The following is an 18242-nucleotide window of genomic DNA, read 5'->3' as shown; positions in this document are numbered from 1 at the left end:
AAATTCAAATGGCATTCTCCCTTTTATCTGACAATTCTTATTAAGGAGACATATGTCAACCTCAAACACACAAACCTGAGCTGTTAAAGACATGACTGAAATTCCAAATGGCATGTCTGAGTCATGGTGGTCCTGGAGCACCTCTTCCATTTTCTGGGAAGTTGAGACTAAATTCTGCCCAACTCCCTCACATCTGATTCCAAGTTAAGGACAGGGAACACCTAAAGAACAGTGAACCCAAAATGAGTGGTAACAGGTGCTGCTTCATCTGACTCATCCTCCAGCGGCAATCAGTCTCAATGTCCTGTTGATACTGCCTCTCAAAGATTTCTGAAATCCATCAACTCTCTATTCTGTAATGAGAGGTCTCATTTGTTGTCACCTGCAGTCCTGCAACAGCCCCTGAGAGCAACACTCAATTCATTCAAAAAATAAGTACTGAGCTCTAACCAGGTATCAGCCATTTAGTTAGGTATAGGAAAACAGCAAAATAGCAAATGGATACAATTTCCATTCTCTTGTAGATTGTGAGGATCAGAATGGAGAAGTCTCATATACACCATCATACAAATGGACACATCATTACAATTCATGAACAATACAATGAAGTAAAATGAGGAGTGCAACATGAGAAAGTACGTATTTGAGGACCAGGAAAAGCTTTTCTATGTAAGTTTAATACCTAAATGATAAAGAAAAACCAGTGGTGGGACAAAGAAGAAGAATCAGGGCAGAAGGCACAGCATTGTCAAGACTGGGGACCCATAAGCTTCATTTCAATTGGTATAAATTGTGTGTAGTTCCCACTCTGCAGGCCTTTTAGTCTGTCTCAATTGCACAGCTGTGTCACACTAACAGTGTAATACAAAGGCAGCACCGACATGACATGAACAAATGAGTGTGGCTATATTCCAATAAAACTGAAGTTATGATAACTAAAACGCTGATATCATGTAATTTCCATTGGCAAAACCATCCAACAACAAGCATAGGCCAAATTTTACTAAGCTCTAGCCAGGATTCTGAGGCAGCACAGCAATAAGTATATGTCAGGAATCCTGGGTGTATTCCACGGATGGACATAAGCAAGAACATGGAGGACACACAGTTAAAGAGAGGAGGAGGTAAAAACTACCCACCCTGCTAACTCCTGGGCCATGCTATAAACTTTGGAATTTATGAAAAGAGCAACGCAATGGCACCAATGTACAACAGAAGAGTGAAAAAACTTAGTTCTTAACTTTCATCCATCGTATCTTCTATACTAAGGAAAACCATCATTTCCATCTATTCCTGCATCTTATGAAATTTGTGATATAGCACAGCTCTCTTCGACTCCTACTCTGTGCCCTAATGACCTCTATCCTTAGGAGACTCAACCCCTCAAAGGTAAGGCTGAGTCCTTTTTGTTCTCATGTCCCAGGAGCCCATCACAGTAGGTGGTTCACAGCTACAGCTCAGTTACAATTTGCGTAATTGAGGAATGAATTAAAGAACATAAAAATGACAACTCAGTGAATTTCAGATACTCATGTCTTCATTTTAAATGTTCACTTGAAACAGTTCTACCACACCTATCTAACTCACCTGTTTCTCTCATCACCACATTCTCTTTTTTCCCTGATCCACCACAACTATATGTATTTCATAGTAGAACATACAGAATTAAGAGTGGTTTCATAAGTCTATAAGTTGTTAGACATGATAATCTTCCAGTGTTCTGTCCCTACTCCAGAATCTGCAGTTGAACAAGATCTCTGGGTGAGTGATTTACACACAAAAAAGTTTGAGAAGCTGCCTAAACCATCCTAGTCAAGTGCACAAATGATTTTGAAATATCTCTCAATTTGAATTTGCAGTGACCATAAATCAAAGGGAATCTCAACAAGAATTCCCTGGTATGATTACCAAGAATATAAAAATAATGCACAGTGGAAATCAATCTTCAGGGAGTTGAATATGCAGTAAAGGAAAAGCAGAGGAAAGCCTTATTCAGAAAATTCTGAAAGGAAACTTGTTTTTAAAAATAAAAGAAGGAACTTTGAAGGTCACAAGTAATCTAGTATTCTCCAGGTCATCTCCCACAAAGTTCAGGATGCCAAGACTTTGGGCAATCTTCTAATGCTTTCCCAAGCCAGAAGCAGGGAGCTAGATGGAAAGTGGAGCACAGGGAAAATGAATTGGCACCCATATGCTACCCCAGCGTATCCGAAGCAAGGATTTAGCCACTGAGTCATCATGTCAGGCCCAACAATTAACCTTTTTTAAAAAAGAGTTAAATTATTGAAATCTCTACTTCCTAAGCAATTCTGAAGTCACTTTAAGCGAGCATGGGAACTTTCTGCAAGAGAAAATTTACAACAAATGGAGCGAGCGCTATGACATAGCAGGTAAAATGCCATCTGTAACACTGGCATCCCATAGGAGCAACAGTTCCTGTCCCGGGTACCCCTCTCTTGTTCAGTTCCATGGGAATGTGCCTGGAAAGCAGCAAAGGACAGTCCAACACTTGAGTTCCTGCTCCCACTGTGGGAGACTCATTAGAATCTCCTGGCTTTGGCCTGGCTCCATATTGGCCCATTGTTCTATTGGATAGTCAGTCAGTGAAGGGAAGATTCTTTCTCTTTTTCTCTGCAATTTTAACTTTAAAATAAACAAATAATTCTTTGAAGAAAAGAAAAGCCCTATAAAATGGCTCAACATACAAGCATAAAATAGATAGCAAGCCAAGGAAGAGATTTACTAAATCCCTTCTCTCTTACTTCCCACTCCCCCAGCTTGGCGATGCTGGGACTCCTTTCAAGCACCCTTCAGCTCCCTTAACTCTATTCACAAGCTGAAAATAATGAAAGACTCTGCTCACCTGAAAATTTCAGTAAGTCAATGAATCACAAGAGGTCTCATTCATTAAACAGACTCCATTCCCCAGACCACCTAGGGATTTTCAAGTCGCTGGATTTCCCAAAGGACCTGAACTTTCTCACACATCCATCTCTAATGGGAACCATTAAGCTGACATCACCATTCTCCACACTTCATAAAGGAGCCCTAACATATGGAAATGGAAACCACCTGCAAGGGCTCTGACCAGAGATCACCCTATCATTCAAGGACTTGGAAACCGGAATGAAGGTAAGGCAAGAAGGAATACCCTAAACTGTCAACAAGTTCAAAGATGAACAACTTAGGGTTAAAAACAGAGCAGAAGGCATCTGTCAGAAGGTCTGGATTTAAATGCCAACTCTGCCACATTCTAAGTGTAATAGCAATTAACCTCTCTGAACTTCAGGAGATTACTAGATATTAAAAGAATTGATTTTGGAATCAATAGGCATAGGTTCAAATCCTGGTTCTGTCTTTATATTTAATGTTTACCCTAGGGCCAACTAATCTATCCATATGTGCTTCACCTCTCTCATATGCAAAACAAAAACCCATCTTTCAAAAAAAAATCCACTTCAAAGGGTTGTTCTATTTAAAGACACAACATAAAATATAAAGAAATCTGAAAAAATTAATAGGAGTGGCCACTGTTGCCACAGAGCAGGTTTAAGTCTGTGAACTGACATCCTATGTGGTGCCAACTGTCTTGGCTGCTCCACTTCTGATCTTGCTCCCTGCAAATGCACCTGGAAGCAGAAAATAGTCCAGGTTCTTTGGCCCCTATTAACTACTTGAAAAATAATTACAAGCATGGAGCTCCAGGCTGTTGACTTTGGCCTGACAGAGCCCTTGCTGTGTCAGTCATTTTGGAGCATGAAACAGAGGATGGAAGATTCTCTCTCTCTCTCTCTTTCTCTTACTCTGGTTTTCATGTGTGTGTGTGCATGTGTGTGTGTGTAACATTCATCCAACTTATCAAAGAAATACATAAATAAACAAGTATATACACTTATAACCTCATAAATGGATGATGTATTAGAGACCAGAGCACAGGGAATCAAAGAAGTGCATTATGCCTTTCTATTCCCAAATAAGAGTAGGACCCTGACAAAACTGTTAAATATACCTTGATAACAAAATACTAGACTCTGTACCATTGCTGATATCTACAACGTCATGACACTGGAACACTGGAGCCAAAATTACAGCTGAAGGACTATATTATTATAAAATATAGGGGACAATGGGGAGGGGAGAAGGAGGAGGGAGGAAAAAGAGGGAAGGGTAGAAGTCCTACAAAACTATAAAATGGAAAATACTATTAAAAATAAATAAAATTATGATATACATATTACATATTTTAAAATATATCTACCCTTTCATAAAGTTTTGGAAGTACCACTGTGCTTATCACTGGGCTAACATGGATTCAGCACATAAAAACAAACCAGGGTAGACATTTGACTCAGTAGTTAACTTGCTGCCTGGGTCACAGGATGACTGGTTTGAATTTTAACTCTGTTTTTGATCCCAGCTTCCCACTAATGCACACTCTAGGCAGCACATGATGTCTCAAGTACTTGGGTCCCTACCACCAATAGGGGAGACCAAAAGAAGTGCCAAGTTCAGGGCTTAAACCTGGCAAGGCCTGGTTGTTGTAGAAATTTTGGAAGTGAACCAGCAGATAGAAGCTCTATTTTTGCATCTCTGCCTTTCAAATAAAATGAAAATAAATAATAAACAAACAAGCAAAAAATAACGTGGCTTAATTTACAACCTACTCAATAAAATGTGATCAACCTTCCTCAGAAGAGTTACTGGGTAAAGTCCTACATCACAGATGTCAACCGTGTGCCTGGCCCTTGCTGATCCATAGTATAGACTCACCTCCTTCAGCCACAGAAGCTTTGGGGCCTGCATTTCCACAGACATCACTCCCCCGACGTACTGCAAAACTCTATGCTTGGTCTTGTTGATCCTCTGGACCTGGCTGACTGCACGATGGTCCAGCCACATGATGACATTTCGATGAGCATCCCCTAGAAGAAACCACAGTGAGATGGGGATAGACATACAAGGTCAGAATGCTGCCAACTTCTATTTATTTCATGTAGCAATAAACAATGAGAAAAGACATTGGCAAGGTTAATGAATACACACTTCCCAAACATTGCATTTCCACCCTACTTCTCACATTCTACAACCCAGTGGGTAGCTGACTATCCCTTCCTGTCTTCCCAGCCTCTGGGAATTCATAACAGACTGATGGACACACTAGACTGTGTTTGTTGATATGGATACAGACATACGGAGTAAACACACAAGAACTGTGTGTTTACATGCAGCAACTGCAGTAGAAATGGTGCCTGTAGGGCAAAGGGGAGGAGATGGAGTGTGCATATAGATTTTCTCTGAAACATTTGCAAATATGGAAAATTACTGTGTATCCTTGGGCATGGTTTCAGAGGTGTCTCATTTTCTTTGCTCTTCCAGATTCTTAGAAAGCATTTTCAAAAGAAAAAAAAGGAAAATTAACCTAGGACAATATCTACATGAGCCACTGACAGGGAAAGAGTTTAAATCTCAGAACAGTTCCACACAAAACAGTGAAACTGTTGTTTGTATTTTTTTTTCAGGTGCAGAGGGTTGGGTGGAGACAGGGCAGAGAAACCACTGTGGCACAGCGGGCTAAGTACCATTTTGTATCCAAGCTTCTCCAATCCAGTGCCCTGCTAATGGCATTGGACAAGCAGCAAAAAAATGACCCAAATGCTTGAAGCACCTGGATTCAGCCTGGCCTAACCTTAGCAACTGTGGTCATTGGGGGAGTGTACCAGAGGATTAGTGATCTTTTTGTCTCTCCCTATAATGCTAACTTATAAGTAAACAAATGCTGTTTTATTTTTTAATAAGGCTTTGGAATCAGATAAAACATGAAATCCTCTACAGGTCTCACAGAACATTTATACAAAACAGCAGAGCGGGTCCATTGTGTATGAGAACGGCTCATAGCCCTAGTTCTCAGCTCAGGCCACACATTAGAATCACCTGGTGAGCTCTGAAAATCACTAAGAACCAGACCCTTTGGCAGAACCATAGAGGAATGTGAACATTCACACCCCTATGTGAGTGCAGGTAGATGTATGTTGATCGGAGCAAATTCAGAACTGTTTACTAAATATTTTGTAGAACATAACTACAACTACTCCAACACAAAAATACTATACGTTATACTTCCAATTATAGTAAAGAAAGCCCAAACCTGGCAAGCTCCAAATATGAAAGCTCACGAAAAGAAGCCAGCTCCACACAAGCAGCATTATACAGAATCACTTTACTAACTCCCAGGCACGAACTTCTAAAACTGTTGTTGCAAAAAGTTTGGCTCAAGATTGAATGATATTTTCCATTAACTGCTTGAAGTACTTAAAATGAAAGCAATTTTACACTGAGAAATAACACCTTTCCAGATTTTTTAAATGTGTTTTATTGTTTTATGAAACAGCTCCATAGGCTCTGGGATTTCCCTCTCCTCCACCCCAAATGCATCCCCCAACTAATTCCCCTATATAATTACAATACTATAAGCCTTAATAAACAGCCATAACTCCATCATTTTGAAATTTAAGTGTATCATGACATTGCATATGGACAATGGCAGAGAGTCCAACAACATATTATCAAGATATATTTAACAGTTTCATTGGAAGTCCATCTTTGACTTAGAAGTAGAGATGAACATTGCATTGTATCTTTTTTTTTGTTTTTTTTTTTGTTTGTTTGTTTGTTTTTAAAGATTTTATTATTATTGGAAAGCCGGATATACAGAGAGGAGGAGAGACAGAGAGGAAGATCTTCCATCCGATGATTCACTCCCTAAGTGAGCTGCAACGGGCTGGTACGCGCCAATCCGAAGCCGGGACCAGGAACCTCTTCCGGGTCTCCCACGCGGGTGTAGGGTCCCAAATCTTTGGACCGTCCTCGACTGCTTTCCCAGGCCACAAGCAGGGAGCTGGATGGGAAGTGGAGCTGCCGGGATTAGAACCGGCGCCCATATGGGATCCCGGGGCTTTCAAGGCGAGGACTTTTAGCCGCTAGGCCACGCCGCCGGGCCCATTGCATTGTATCTTCACATCTGGATGTGACAGTCTCTATTATACAGTAACTATACATGCCCTTAAATGAAAAGCCATAAAACAAAGTCAACAACAGGAACAATGGAAAATTTACAATGTCATGTAGTTAGATAACATGCTATTGAATGACTAATGTGCCACAAAGAAATGAAAATGAAAAACTTTCTTGAAGCAAATGATGCTACTGTGTGATATATGAGTCAGTGAGAAAAGTGGTAAGAAAAAACTTTTTTGAATGAAGGAAACTAAAAACAAAAATATCAAAACTCATGAGATGTAGCTAAAATAGTATTGAAAGAACTATTGTATTTCAAATGAAGGTTGCCTTTATATTAAAGAGAACATATGATGTTTGCCTCTTTGGGATTGCCTTATTTCACTGAGCTTAAGGAGTCTCTAGTTGGGACCAAAGGGTTGCAAATGGTAGAATTTCATTCTTATTAATGACTGGGTAGTATTCTATGGAGTAGATGTACCATAGTTTCTTTATGCACTCCTTTTTTTGACGGGCATATGAGTTGTTTCCATGTCTTTGCTATTATAGATTGTGCTGCTATAAATACAGGATTACAGATACAGACATCATTTCCTTTGGATATATTCCCAGAAATGGGATAGCTATATCATACAAAAGGTTTATTTTCAGTTTTCTTAGCACTCTCCATACTGACTTCCATCATGGTTGCACTAGACTACACTCCCACCAACAGCAAAGTTGGGAACTTTTCTCCCTAAATCCACACTAGCAGATGTTGTTAGTAGAGTAGTGATTATGGCAAAACTCGCTGGAACTAGGTGGAACCTCAGGGTGGTTTTCATTTGTATTTCCCTGACACCTAGGGAAATGGAGGATTTATTTTTATATGTCTACTAGCCATTTGAATTTGTTCTTCTGAATTACATCAGTTTATTTCCTTTGCCCATTTCTTTGCACAGTTGTTTTGCTATTGTTGAGTTTCTAAAGCTCTTTGCAAATCCTAGATATTAGTCCTCTATCAGCTGTGTAGTGTGCAAGACTTTCTCATTCCATTGGTTGTATCTTCACTGTTGAGTGTTTCCTTTGCTGTAAACAAGTGTTTGATTTAGTCCCACTTGTTTATTTTGGCTTTCACTGCCTGTGCTTTTGGTGACTTTTCTAAGTCTTTCCCAATTCCTGTATCTTGCAGAATGCTTCCTATGTTTTCTTCTAATAGTTTGATGGCTTCTGGGTGCAGATTTAGGTCCTTGATCCATTTAGAGTTGACTTTTGTATAAGGCAATAGGTAGGAGTCTTGCTTTTTTACTTCTGCAGGCTGCTATCCAATTGTCCAAACAGCACTTGTTGTAAAAGTCAGGCCTTTTCCCCTGGATTGTTTTCAGTTTTCTTGTAAAAAATTAGTTGGCTATATATCTGTGTTCTCCCTTATGGGATTTCAATTCTGTTATACTGATCTTTTTCTGTTTCTGTGTCTTGGTGAGCTCTGTTGTTTCCTTTACTGAGTATCAGTCTGTCCACTGATGTTAATGGTTAGTTGATGGTTAATGGTTAATGTTAATTGATGTTAATAAAGTCCACCACTATCATTTTATGGAAGTCTATTTCTCCCCTTAAACACATTAAGATTTGTTTCATATAACTAGGTGCCCCAGCATCTATTGTGTATATATTTATTATGGTGATCCTTTCTTGCCGGATAAATCCTTTGATCCTTCTTCATTTCTTTTGATGTTTTTTACATGAAAGTCTACATTATCTGATATAAGAAAGAATATTTTTTCTTTCCACTAGCCTATAATATCTTTTTCTATACTTTCGTTTCCTGATACCTTTTTTGGTGAGATGTGCCTCTTGTCGGCAACAGAGAGGTGGATTTTGATCCAGTCTGCCAATCTATGACATTTCATTGATGAGTTTAAGTCTCACATTCAGGGTTAATTTCGATAAGTAGTAATCTCCTGTCATTTTAGCAATGGGTTGTTAACTGTCTGATTTAGTCTCCTGTTTTTGTTTTATTGGGAAGTTCTCTACATTTGCCTTTAGTTTTGGTAGGTGCTTTCCTTTTTCTCTGTCAAAAGAACATCTTTAAGCATCATAGTGCAGGTCTGACAGAGGTGAATTCTTTGAGCTTTTCTAACTATGAAAAAGTCTTATTTCATTTTCAAAGACAAAGGAAAGCTTTACTGAGTATGTCATTCTGGGCTGACGATTTTTTTTTTTTCCTTTTAGAATCTAAACTATGTCACTCCATTCACTTCTGGCCTATAGAGTTTCCCCTGAGAGGAAACTGTAAGTCAGCTGTGAGTCTGACTGGAGTGTCTCTCTACATCAATTATTTTTTTTTCACGTGCATGTTTAAGGATCTTTTCCATGTTGGAATGAAGAGAGTTTGATTATTCTGAGTCATAGTAAAGACTGCTTTTGGTAAATCATATTGGGAGTTCTGTTTCCCTCCTGAATGTTGATATCCAATTATTTCTTTATATTAGGGAAGTTTTCCTTTATTATTTCATTGAATATCACTTTAAACCCAGCTTTTCTTGCTGCATTTCTTGAACTCCCATATATGTGGCCTCTTAATAGTGTCTTTCAATTCTTAAATACTATTTTTTGTTTTGTTTTGTTTTTTAGCCTGAGTTTCTCTTACAGCTTTTTAATTATTTCCCCATTGTGACAAGAAATATCTTCCAATTCTGAGATCCTTTCTTCTGCCTCCTTCCTTCTGTTATTGAGGGTTTCCAATGCATTTTTATTTTCCTCCATTGTGTTCCTGATTTCTAACATATCAGCTTTCACTTGATTCATTGTTGCTATTTCCTGTATAACATATTCCTTACATTCCTTGAACTCCTGTGTGTATTTCTCACTTCTGATACGAAGCTTTACAACAAGTTTTAAAAATTTTTTATTCCCCATTTCCTCGATGTGTTCCTCTGCTTACTCTAAGGTTGTCAAAGGCTTTTGCTTCTTTCCAGGGACACATCAGTAATATACATTGTGCCTCTGTCTGTTCTTTTGCCCCTTGTCATTGCACTTCTGGTTAGCAGATTCTTTTCCTTAGGACAGGTTTCTAAGCTGTGTTTTCCACAGATCTATAGGTAGAATTTACTGACTGTGTTTGCTATATGGTTCATAATTTGCAATCACTTGTGTAACTTCCTCCAGCAAGTTTTTGTAACAGGCTATTGTGCTAGGTTTCTACCAGTCTCTATAGCCCCAGATCCTGGCTCATCACTCAGCCTTCCTCCCACTCCCAGCTCGAGAAATGCCCAGGATTAGGGAGATGCCAGCTGCCCTAAATCACTGGGTGCCGATCTTGTTGGAGCCTGCTGACCATTAGGTCTGAGAGCCATCTGGATGTATCTTGGTTTTAACCCACAGGATGCCAAATTGGTACTGTTTTCCCTGTGAGAACAGTGCAATGCACTGAGCCTGAACTGGCTTAGAACATGGGGAGTTCACTGTTGTCCCTCCACTCCTACAATCTTTGCCATAGTGTACAAAATGGTGCCTGACGTGACACTGGTAGAGTTCTGGGTCTGCTGGCCTTCAGTTCTGGGGGCCACCTGGAAATATTTTGGGCAGAATCTGTCGGATACCAAATTCATACTGTTTTGCTTGTGGGAGCAATGCAATTTGCTAAGCTGGAAGTGATATCGCTCCCACCTTAGCATTTGCACAGTTCACTGTTGTCCCTATAGTCCTACAGGCTTTGTCACAGAACACAAAATTGTGCACAATGTGGCACTGGTAGAGGTCTCAACTGTGAAACCCAACCTGTTCCTTCCCCTCCTCTTGGGATCTGATGATCTATCCCTGCGCATGGTCAGATAAAAAAAAAATCAGCAGCACAGGCAGTTTTTTGCCTGGGTTCACCTCTTGATCTCTTGGTGAACTCCCCTTCCCACCTGGTCGCTGATAAAGTTCAGATCACCAGTCACCAACAGCTGATTTCTGCTTAGGTATCTGGTCACTGCAACACCACTGTATTGTCTCCAATGTTTCCTTGTATTCAGGTGTCGCTGTCCTTGTGTCCAAGTGCCCCTCTGCCATCATCCTGTCTTCTCCTATTTCTGGAATGTCCTCTCTGCTTCAACCTACCTAATTATTCTCTGTCAATTTTAACATGTCCTCACTCTATACTGCCATCTTGCTTTCTAAAAGGTCCTTCCAGTTCTTGTAAAAAGTTTCAAAAAATGACCCAAGGGAAAGTTTTACCTTTCATCTTTAATTAGGTGTGTTATACAAATCCAGCACAACATCAGATGCCAGGATACACAGCAGAATGTAGCCTAGGAGCATATGTTTGAACACAAAGACAGACCACATAGTACACAGATAGTGTGTTCTCTACCAGAGCAGAAGCACCAGCCATGGAACACAGAGGAGCAGCACAGAGAAGGCTCTGGTTAGCTGCACGTGATGATGCACAGAGAGCTTCTAAAAGGTAAGAAACCTTTAACTTAATTCTGAAAATGACCAGATACTAGTTAGCCAAGTAGAAGGGAAGTAAAGAGTTTCTAGTGGTAACATGTGAGAAAGACCCAAAAAGACCCATGACTATGTCATATTTTAAGACAATTAGAGGAAATTGGTCATGCACAACTTGAGTTATACAGCCAGTTAAGGACAAATTATTTAGCTATAGATTCATTTTTTAAGATTCATTATTTTTACTGAAAACACATATTTACAGAGCGGAGACACAAATGTCTTCAATCTGCTGGTTCAGTTCACAAATGGGTGTAACAGGCAGAACTGAGCCGGTCCAAAGCAAGGAGCCAGAAGCTTCTTCTGGGTCTCCCACACAGGTATAGGGCCCCAAGGCTTTGGACCATAGTCTACTGCTTTTCCAGGCCACAAGTAGGGTGCTGGACAGGAAGTGGAACAGATGGGACACTAACTGTTGCCCATAGGGTACCCCAGGTATGCAAGGCAAGGATTTAGCCATTAAGCTAACACATCGGGTCAGAGCTATGGATTCATTTAACTAATATTTTGAACCTCTCACAGATGTGGCCCAGGCATATTTGATGGATAAAATATGCTAAGAATTAGCAAAAAAATGGACTTATTAAACTGGCTGCACATGGCAGCCAAAGACCAAACACCTAAGTTCTCCATGAAAGGCTTTTCAAGCATGCTTATGCTATGACAACACAGATGGGGCAAGAGGCAAGCTGGTTGCATCAACTGAATTGCTGTTCTAACAAGTGAGGTTCTGATATTCAAGAAGGATCAAATAAAAGGGTAACAAAAACACTATTTCATGACACAGTGACACATGAAGTTCTTGATCTACTGCAATGCATTTACTTGCTTTTGCTAATTGTTTGGGTTCACTTTTTAAAAAGATTTATTTATTTTTATTGGAAATGCAGATATACAGAGAGAAAGAGAGAAAGAGGAAAATCTTCATTCCCCAAATGGCCGCAACAGCCAGAGCTAAGCCAATCCAAAGGCAGGAACCCAGAGCCTCTTCCAGGTCTCCCATGTGGGTGCAGGGTCCAAAGATTTGGGCCACCCTTGACTGCTTTCTCAGGAAACAAGCAGGGAACTGGATAGGAAGCAGGGCCACCAGGACACAAACTGGCATCCATATAGAATCCCGGCATGTACAAGGTAAGGAATTTAGCCACTAGGCTACCATGCCAGGCTGTCTGGGTTTACTTTTAATGACAGCAACACTTCTTGGCAGTTTGTTGTTAATGATGACAACTATGGTTATCTGCAATTTTCCAAACCCCATTCACTGTTTTTCATAGAGACTCCTGTGAACCAAGCACAAGTCAGTCACTGCCGTACCACGCAAGGAAAATCCATCTTTAGAGAACTTAAATCACCTTTTAAAACCCTAATACCATATTTTACTACAGTATAAATCATTCTGATTTTTTTTTAAACCTAGCCTTAATATAATCTGTTGAAAGGCATGAAAGTGAGAGGCACCTGAGGCTTGAGGAGGCTGATGAATGGGTACATTTCAGCCTTTTAGTTGGAATGAAGTTATTTCAACACTTATTATTGAGGTTGCAACTTAGCTACCTTTTGAAGAGAATGAGGCAATTCCAACTACAGTAAGAATAACATTGGCATTCAGAGAGGATATGGCTGCAAGCACACTGAACAGGAACTCTCTTCTACTAGAAGTATTTAGTTTCTAATATTTTCACTGTCCATTCACCTGTGTCCAGTAACATTCCACATACTATAGTTACCCACAAAACTTGTTTAAAATGTTCATACTCTACCCCATCCCAATGTAAGTAATTACTACTTTGCGGACTAAGAAAAAAATAATTAAAAAAAAAGAAACCCAGAAAATACTAATTCACAGCCAGAGTTAAAACAAACCCAAAATATGTGCTTTAACAGATCAGTGTAGAGTCATTAAAAATTCAATCGTGGAACATAAACATCACATCCAAAATGGGTCTTCTTCCTACAACACCTCAAGAAACAATTCTCTGACCCTTACTAAAATAAACCCAATAAAGCAAGCACTGACAGCTTACCAAGCACCCAGGGGCATGACTGACCTGACGGCACGCTGGAATCAGAGACTGCTTCTTGCTGCTGTCCTATACTGTATTTGTCCGCCACTACCACTTTGTTCTCTCTCTGACACTCTGGGCCGCACAAGTTGAACAAAGGGCAAGGTCCATTCAGATTCACTAAAGTACTAGCACTTAGAAAGATAGGGCTTGACACACATTAAGTGCTAATAAGACTGGCAATAAGGGATAAGTGTGTCTGTGTGAGAGAGACAAAGAGACAGAGAGAGATGGTGAGTTGATCCTAAGTACCATACCCTAACCATTCACCTACATGCACAGGTTTCCAGGACCTGTCAGTTAAACAGGTCATTACTGTATGCACAAGCAGAGAGTAGAACACATCTCCTTTGCAGAGATGTTCAATCCAATGCAGAAAAATTTTTTGAGCTATTAGGTATTCGTTTTATTGGTATTATTTATTGGTTTTCATAATAAAGCTACTGTTTATTATTTCGGTTCTTTCAAGACAGAACTGAGGCATGCAGAGGCTAAGTATCTCAACAATACAGCTGGGATCTGGTGCCTGACTCTAAGGTCCATGTATCCCAGTGTGCCCTGCAAAATCACTACCACCAGAAAGACACTGGTACCACAGTATTTACATGTTTACACAGAGTCTAGCCCCAAACATATTTGTAATGTCTACAATGGCAACAGCTGACTGACAATAAAGCCTTTAGCTAGAGCATGCAATTTCCAGGACAGCATTCTCCAGCATTTCCTAATGTTTTCTACTGATTAGATAAGATCAAATATCAGCTGAAGCTTATCTCCACACATGTGCTTTTATTTGTCCCACTTTACTTACTTACATTACCTGCCTGCTTAGTATAGGCCTGTAGGTTTAAAACCCACTGCTAGTGTTACTTGTGAAAATTCTGCAAACAACCTCAGCTACTATTTAAAAAATCTCTGATGGTGGGCTCAAGTGCACTTCACATTTGAAATAGCTCATTACTGTGGTCACAGGTGCCATTAGAACAACAGTTTTAAATGTGAATGTTCCTGGTCCAGCTGGTGAAAACAAAAAGTCCATCTGCTTCCAGTTTTCATGTGAAACCAGGTCCCGTCTGCCTTGCTATATTTTTTTTTAAGGGCTTGGATCATTCACGCAAAAGAAGATAGAATAGGAGCTTCTCAAATAAATAAAGTAACTTTGAGCATTGGTGTTCCATTCCCAGAAAATATCCAAAGCGCTTAATCATTCTATGTCGTTCCCTCATCAGCACTCTTTCACAGATCTTATGACCCAGTCCGCAACACCACCCCACTCGTACCAACTGCTCTCCAACTTTTAACTCCTGGAACATGACGGCTGACCTCCCTATTCTACCTGTAAGTTTCACCACCAGTTGTACAAGATGATTGATTTGTGTTCCTCCTGGGTCCTTTGGATTAATCAGCCACGTCTATCCCAGCCAGTCTCCACATACCAGAAAAAGGAAGATAAATAGTCTTACCTTCATGGTTTACCGGTAAAGGATGAAATTGCTTATCCAAAACAACCAGAGAACATGTGGCATCAAACCCAAGTCCTCGAATTCGGTTTAAATCAATTCCATGTACAACTTTCTGTTTTAAAAACAAATTTAAAAAAACCATATTATAGTGCCATGGTTTTAAAAGCGTGAAGACAAGTTATGACTAGAAGGAAATGAATGACACGATAGAAACAATTTTATGACAAAAGTCAGATAATAGTTTAATATCACATAAAAAAATCCCAAAAGATTTTATAAGTTAAAGAGAAACAGACAGGTAGGCTAATTTGAAATTAAGCAAACGTTCCCAAAAATCATTTTAAAAAGGAGTAGCATCTGGTTTGGTGATCATAATACAGGTTAAGACGCCCAGGTTCCACGTGGAAAAATTGTTTTGAATATCTTGGTTTTAATATCTTCTCCTGACACCAGCTTCCTGCTAATGTAGACACCAAAATAAGTCATGATGGCTCAAGTTCCCAGCTTCTGGCTTCAGTTGGGCCTAGCCCTGGTCATTGCTGGCTTTTGGGGAGTGAACCAATGGATGTGAGCTCTATTTCTCTCCCTCTCAAATAAATTTTTAAGAAACAAAGAGTGATGAAGAGTTCACATTCCACTATAATTTGATAAATGCAAGCCAAAATACATGGATACAATCATATAAATGTAAATAAAAAATTAGTTTTCATAATGGTAAAAATATTTAAAAGATTAATAGCATTTAGTTCAGACAAGATATGAAGAAGTATGATTACTTGGATATTATTCTAACCATAACTACTGAGTATAATTTTGAAAAATAATGAGAAAGCACATCAAAACCAAAAACAGGCGTACTTTTGGCTAAGTAATCCCACTTCTAGGAGCCTATTATTGGCATTCAAAATTCTGGATTTCCAGATTAGGGATGTCTGTGTTATGTTACACTATAATGCCCACCTCTTCAGTCAGTTCCTCAAGAGAATCACCTGTAGACAAGATATGTACTCTCTAGGACAACTGTTAGTTACCTATCTACAACTGTGGACAATCCCTGTGCTTCATTACCCCAGGTGAATGCCCTGGCTATCTATATTGTACAGATCAGTTTCTACTTTTAAGAATATAAGGACAAATCATCTTCCCCGACAGGAAATGTGGTCTCAACACAATAAATCACAAAGACCTGACCTCAAATCTTGATCCTGTCACCCTGACAATGTGACTGAGGGCATACTACACAGTGTGAGTCATTCCAACTCAACCTTACATTGCTAGATGCACATCTTTAGAGTGTTTCCAGGCATGGCTGTTTGTGCCTAGCATTGCCTTCTAACCTGACTTTTAAATCCCTGGGTAGTGCTTAGGATCAATGGGTTGAGACAGACTGCCTAAATTGAAACCTGGACTGCCATCTACTAGATGAGCCTTCGGAAATCAGGTAATAACTTCCATAGTTTTGGAAACTTATTCCTTACACTTACAATTCCCACTCATACCATGAGAATTCAGCAAAATAACCTGTTGTTACTTCAACACCTGGCATTCAGTGCCCAGGCAACAGCACCTATTATTAGAGTACATTAGCTGCTTTTAATCTTTTTTGAACAATTGGGACATTTACCATTCAATCAGTAAGCCAGTCATAACTTCTACTGGCCATTCAGTCATATTGATCTCAGCGCTTGTAGAGTACATAACTTATATGAGTACACTCATCTCATATAGGCTCATATTTGGTCATAGAAGGAACTATATTAGAAAATTGAGAAGACTCAACAAAACTCCATGCCACAGGTCAACTTTAGAGTAGAAACAAACACAGGATATAGTACTCAAAGAGCCACCGTCTAGTCAAAACTCCATCACCGCTGCTCAGAGTCACGTAAACTTGCACTAATCTCATTGCCTTTCTGAACCTATTTCCCAAAAGTGAGGATCAAACAAAAAACTCAATGGGTAAGAAAGCGCTTTAGATTCAGTAAATATTTTTAGGAAATAACAAAAAAATCCACTCAACATTTCATTAATTGAATTCATGGAATTTTTTATATTAAAAGTGCTGCACATTTTCTGTAGTATGTAAGCACATAGAAAAAGGATAAACAAATTGGGTAACAAAAGGAAAAAATGGATAAATTCAAATCTTCCTAAGAATTATGAAGCCAAGAGTAAGAAACATATTTTCTTTTTTGATATTTTATTTTATTTTTATTGGAAGGACATACAAAGAGGAAGAGAGACAGAGAGGAAGATCCTCCATCTGCTGATTCAACCCGCAAGCATCCACAAAGACCAGAGCTGCACCAATCTGAAGCCAGGAGCCTCATCTGGGTCTTCTATACGGGTGCAGGGTCCCAAGGCTTTGAGCCGTTCTTAACTGCCTTCCCAGGCCACAAACAGGGAGCTGGATGGGAAGTGGAGCTATCAGGACTAGAACCTGCACCCACCTGGGATCCCAGCACATATAAGGCAAGGACTCCAGATGCTAGGCTACCATGCCGGGCCCAAGAAATATTTTTCCTATAATCTATTTTGTGAATCTCCTTCAAGAATTATGAAATTCTACTATATAACTATGGCCTTCAGTCACAAGCTCATTTCCCTATGTCTAAAAAAAAGGACATTCAGAAAAATCTCAAGGAATAATTGTTACATCCTTTAAACACTGATTTGGCCAGGTAGCAATTATTATTTCCCCAGTCTTAAAAGGAAATGCCTTATATTTATGTTATCCATAGATGGGAACTAACCTTCTTTACCAAACCCCTCCACCATCCATTTAAGCAATCCCAGAAAGTAGACTGCCAGGATCACACTTCCCAGATGTCCCCTGGGGCTTAACCTGATAACCTAAGATTTTGTCTTTTTCTTTTTTTGTATTAGAAGAAAGTGGTCTACTAAACTCATCCAGTTTGGAATGAAGAGAATCTCTGGCTAGAGAGAAAACACATTATTCTCCCAAAGAATTTTCAGAGTTTTCTGCAAGCTCATCTGGTAACCTGGTTCATATCTAACAACTGTCAACTTATAGCTATGGGGCAGCAAACAAATATTTGGGGAAGGGAGTAGGCATTGCTTTGTTCTTATTATAGGAACTGGTTCAATCCTGCATGTGTGTGTATGTGTGTGTGTGTGTGTGTGTGTGTGTGTGTGTGTGTGTTTATTATTCTCCTTATTTTTATTTTGTTGATAATCTTTAGATAGTTGATTAGGGCACAAAGGGTCA

At 39.5% G+C, this 18242-nt stretch overlaps 1 protein-coding gene across 6 annotated transcripts in view; it reads right to left on the bottom strand.

Moving 5' to 3' along the window:
* Positions 1 to 18242, bottom strand: part of FGGY (FGGY carbohydrate kinase domain containing) — a 447653-nt gene that overhangs the window by 391074 nt on the left and 38337 nt on the right. For all 6 annotated transcript variants that reach the window (XR_009244423.1, XM_058657176.1, XM_058657171.1 and 3 more), the window contains 2 exons: positions 15014 to 15125; positions 4771 to 4922 (listed from right to left, as the gene is read on the bottom strand). Coding sequence is in view for 5 of the 6 variants with exons in the window: in XM_058657176.1 (XP_058513159.1) it covers positions 4771 to 4922; positions 15014 to 15125 (264 nt within the window). In the remaining variant the exon portion in view is untranslated. The remainder of the gene's footprint in view (positions 1 to 4770; positions 4923 to 15013; positions 15126 to 18242) is intronic.

This window comes from Ochotona princeps, chromosome 2, assembly GCF_030435755.1.
Source record: "Ochotona princeps isolate mOchPri1 chromosome 2, mOchPri1.hap1, whole genome shotgun sequence".
Classification (NCBI taxonomy): Eukaryota; Metazoa; Chordata; class Mammalia; order Lagomorpha; family Ochotonidae; genus Ochotona; species Ochotona princeps.
This window is presented reverse-complemented; position numbering and strand designations above follow the sequence as displayed.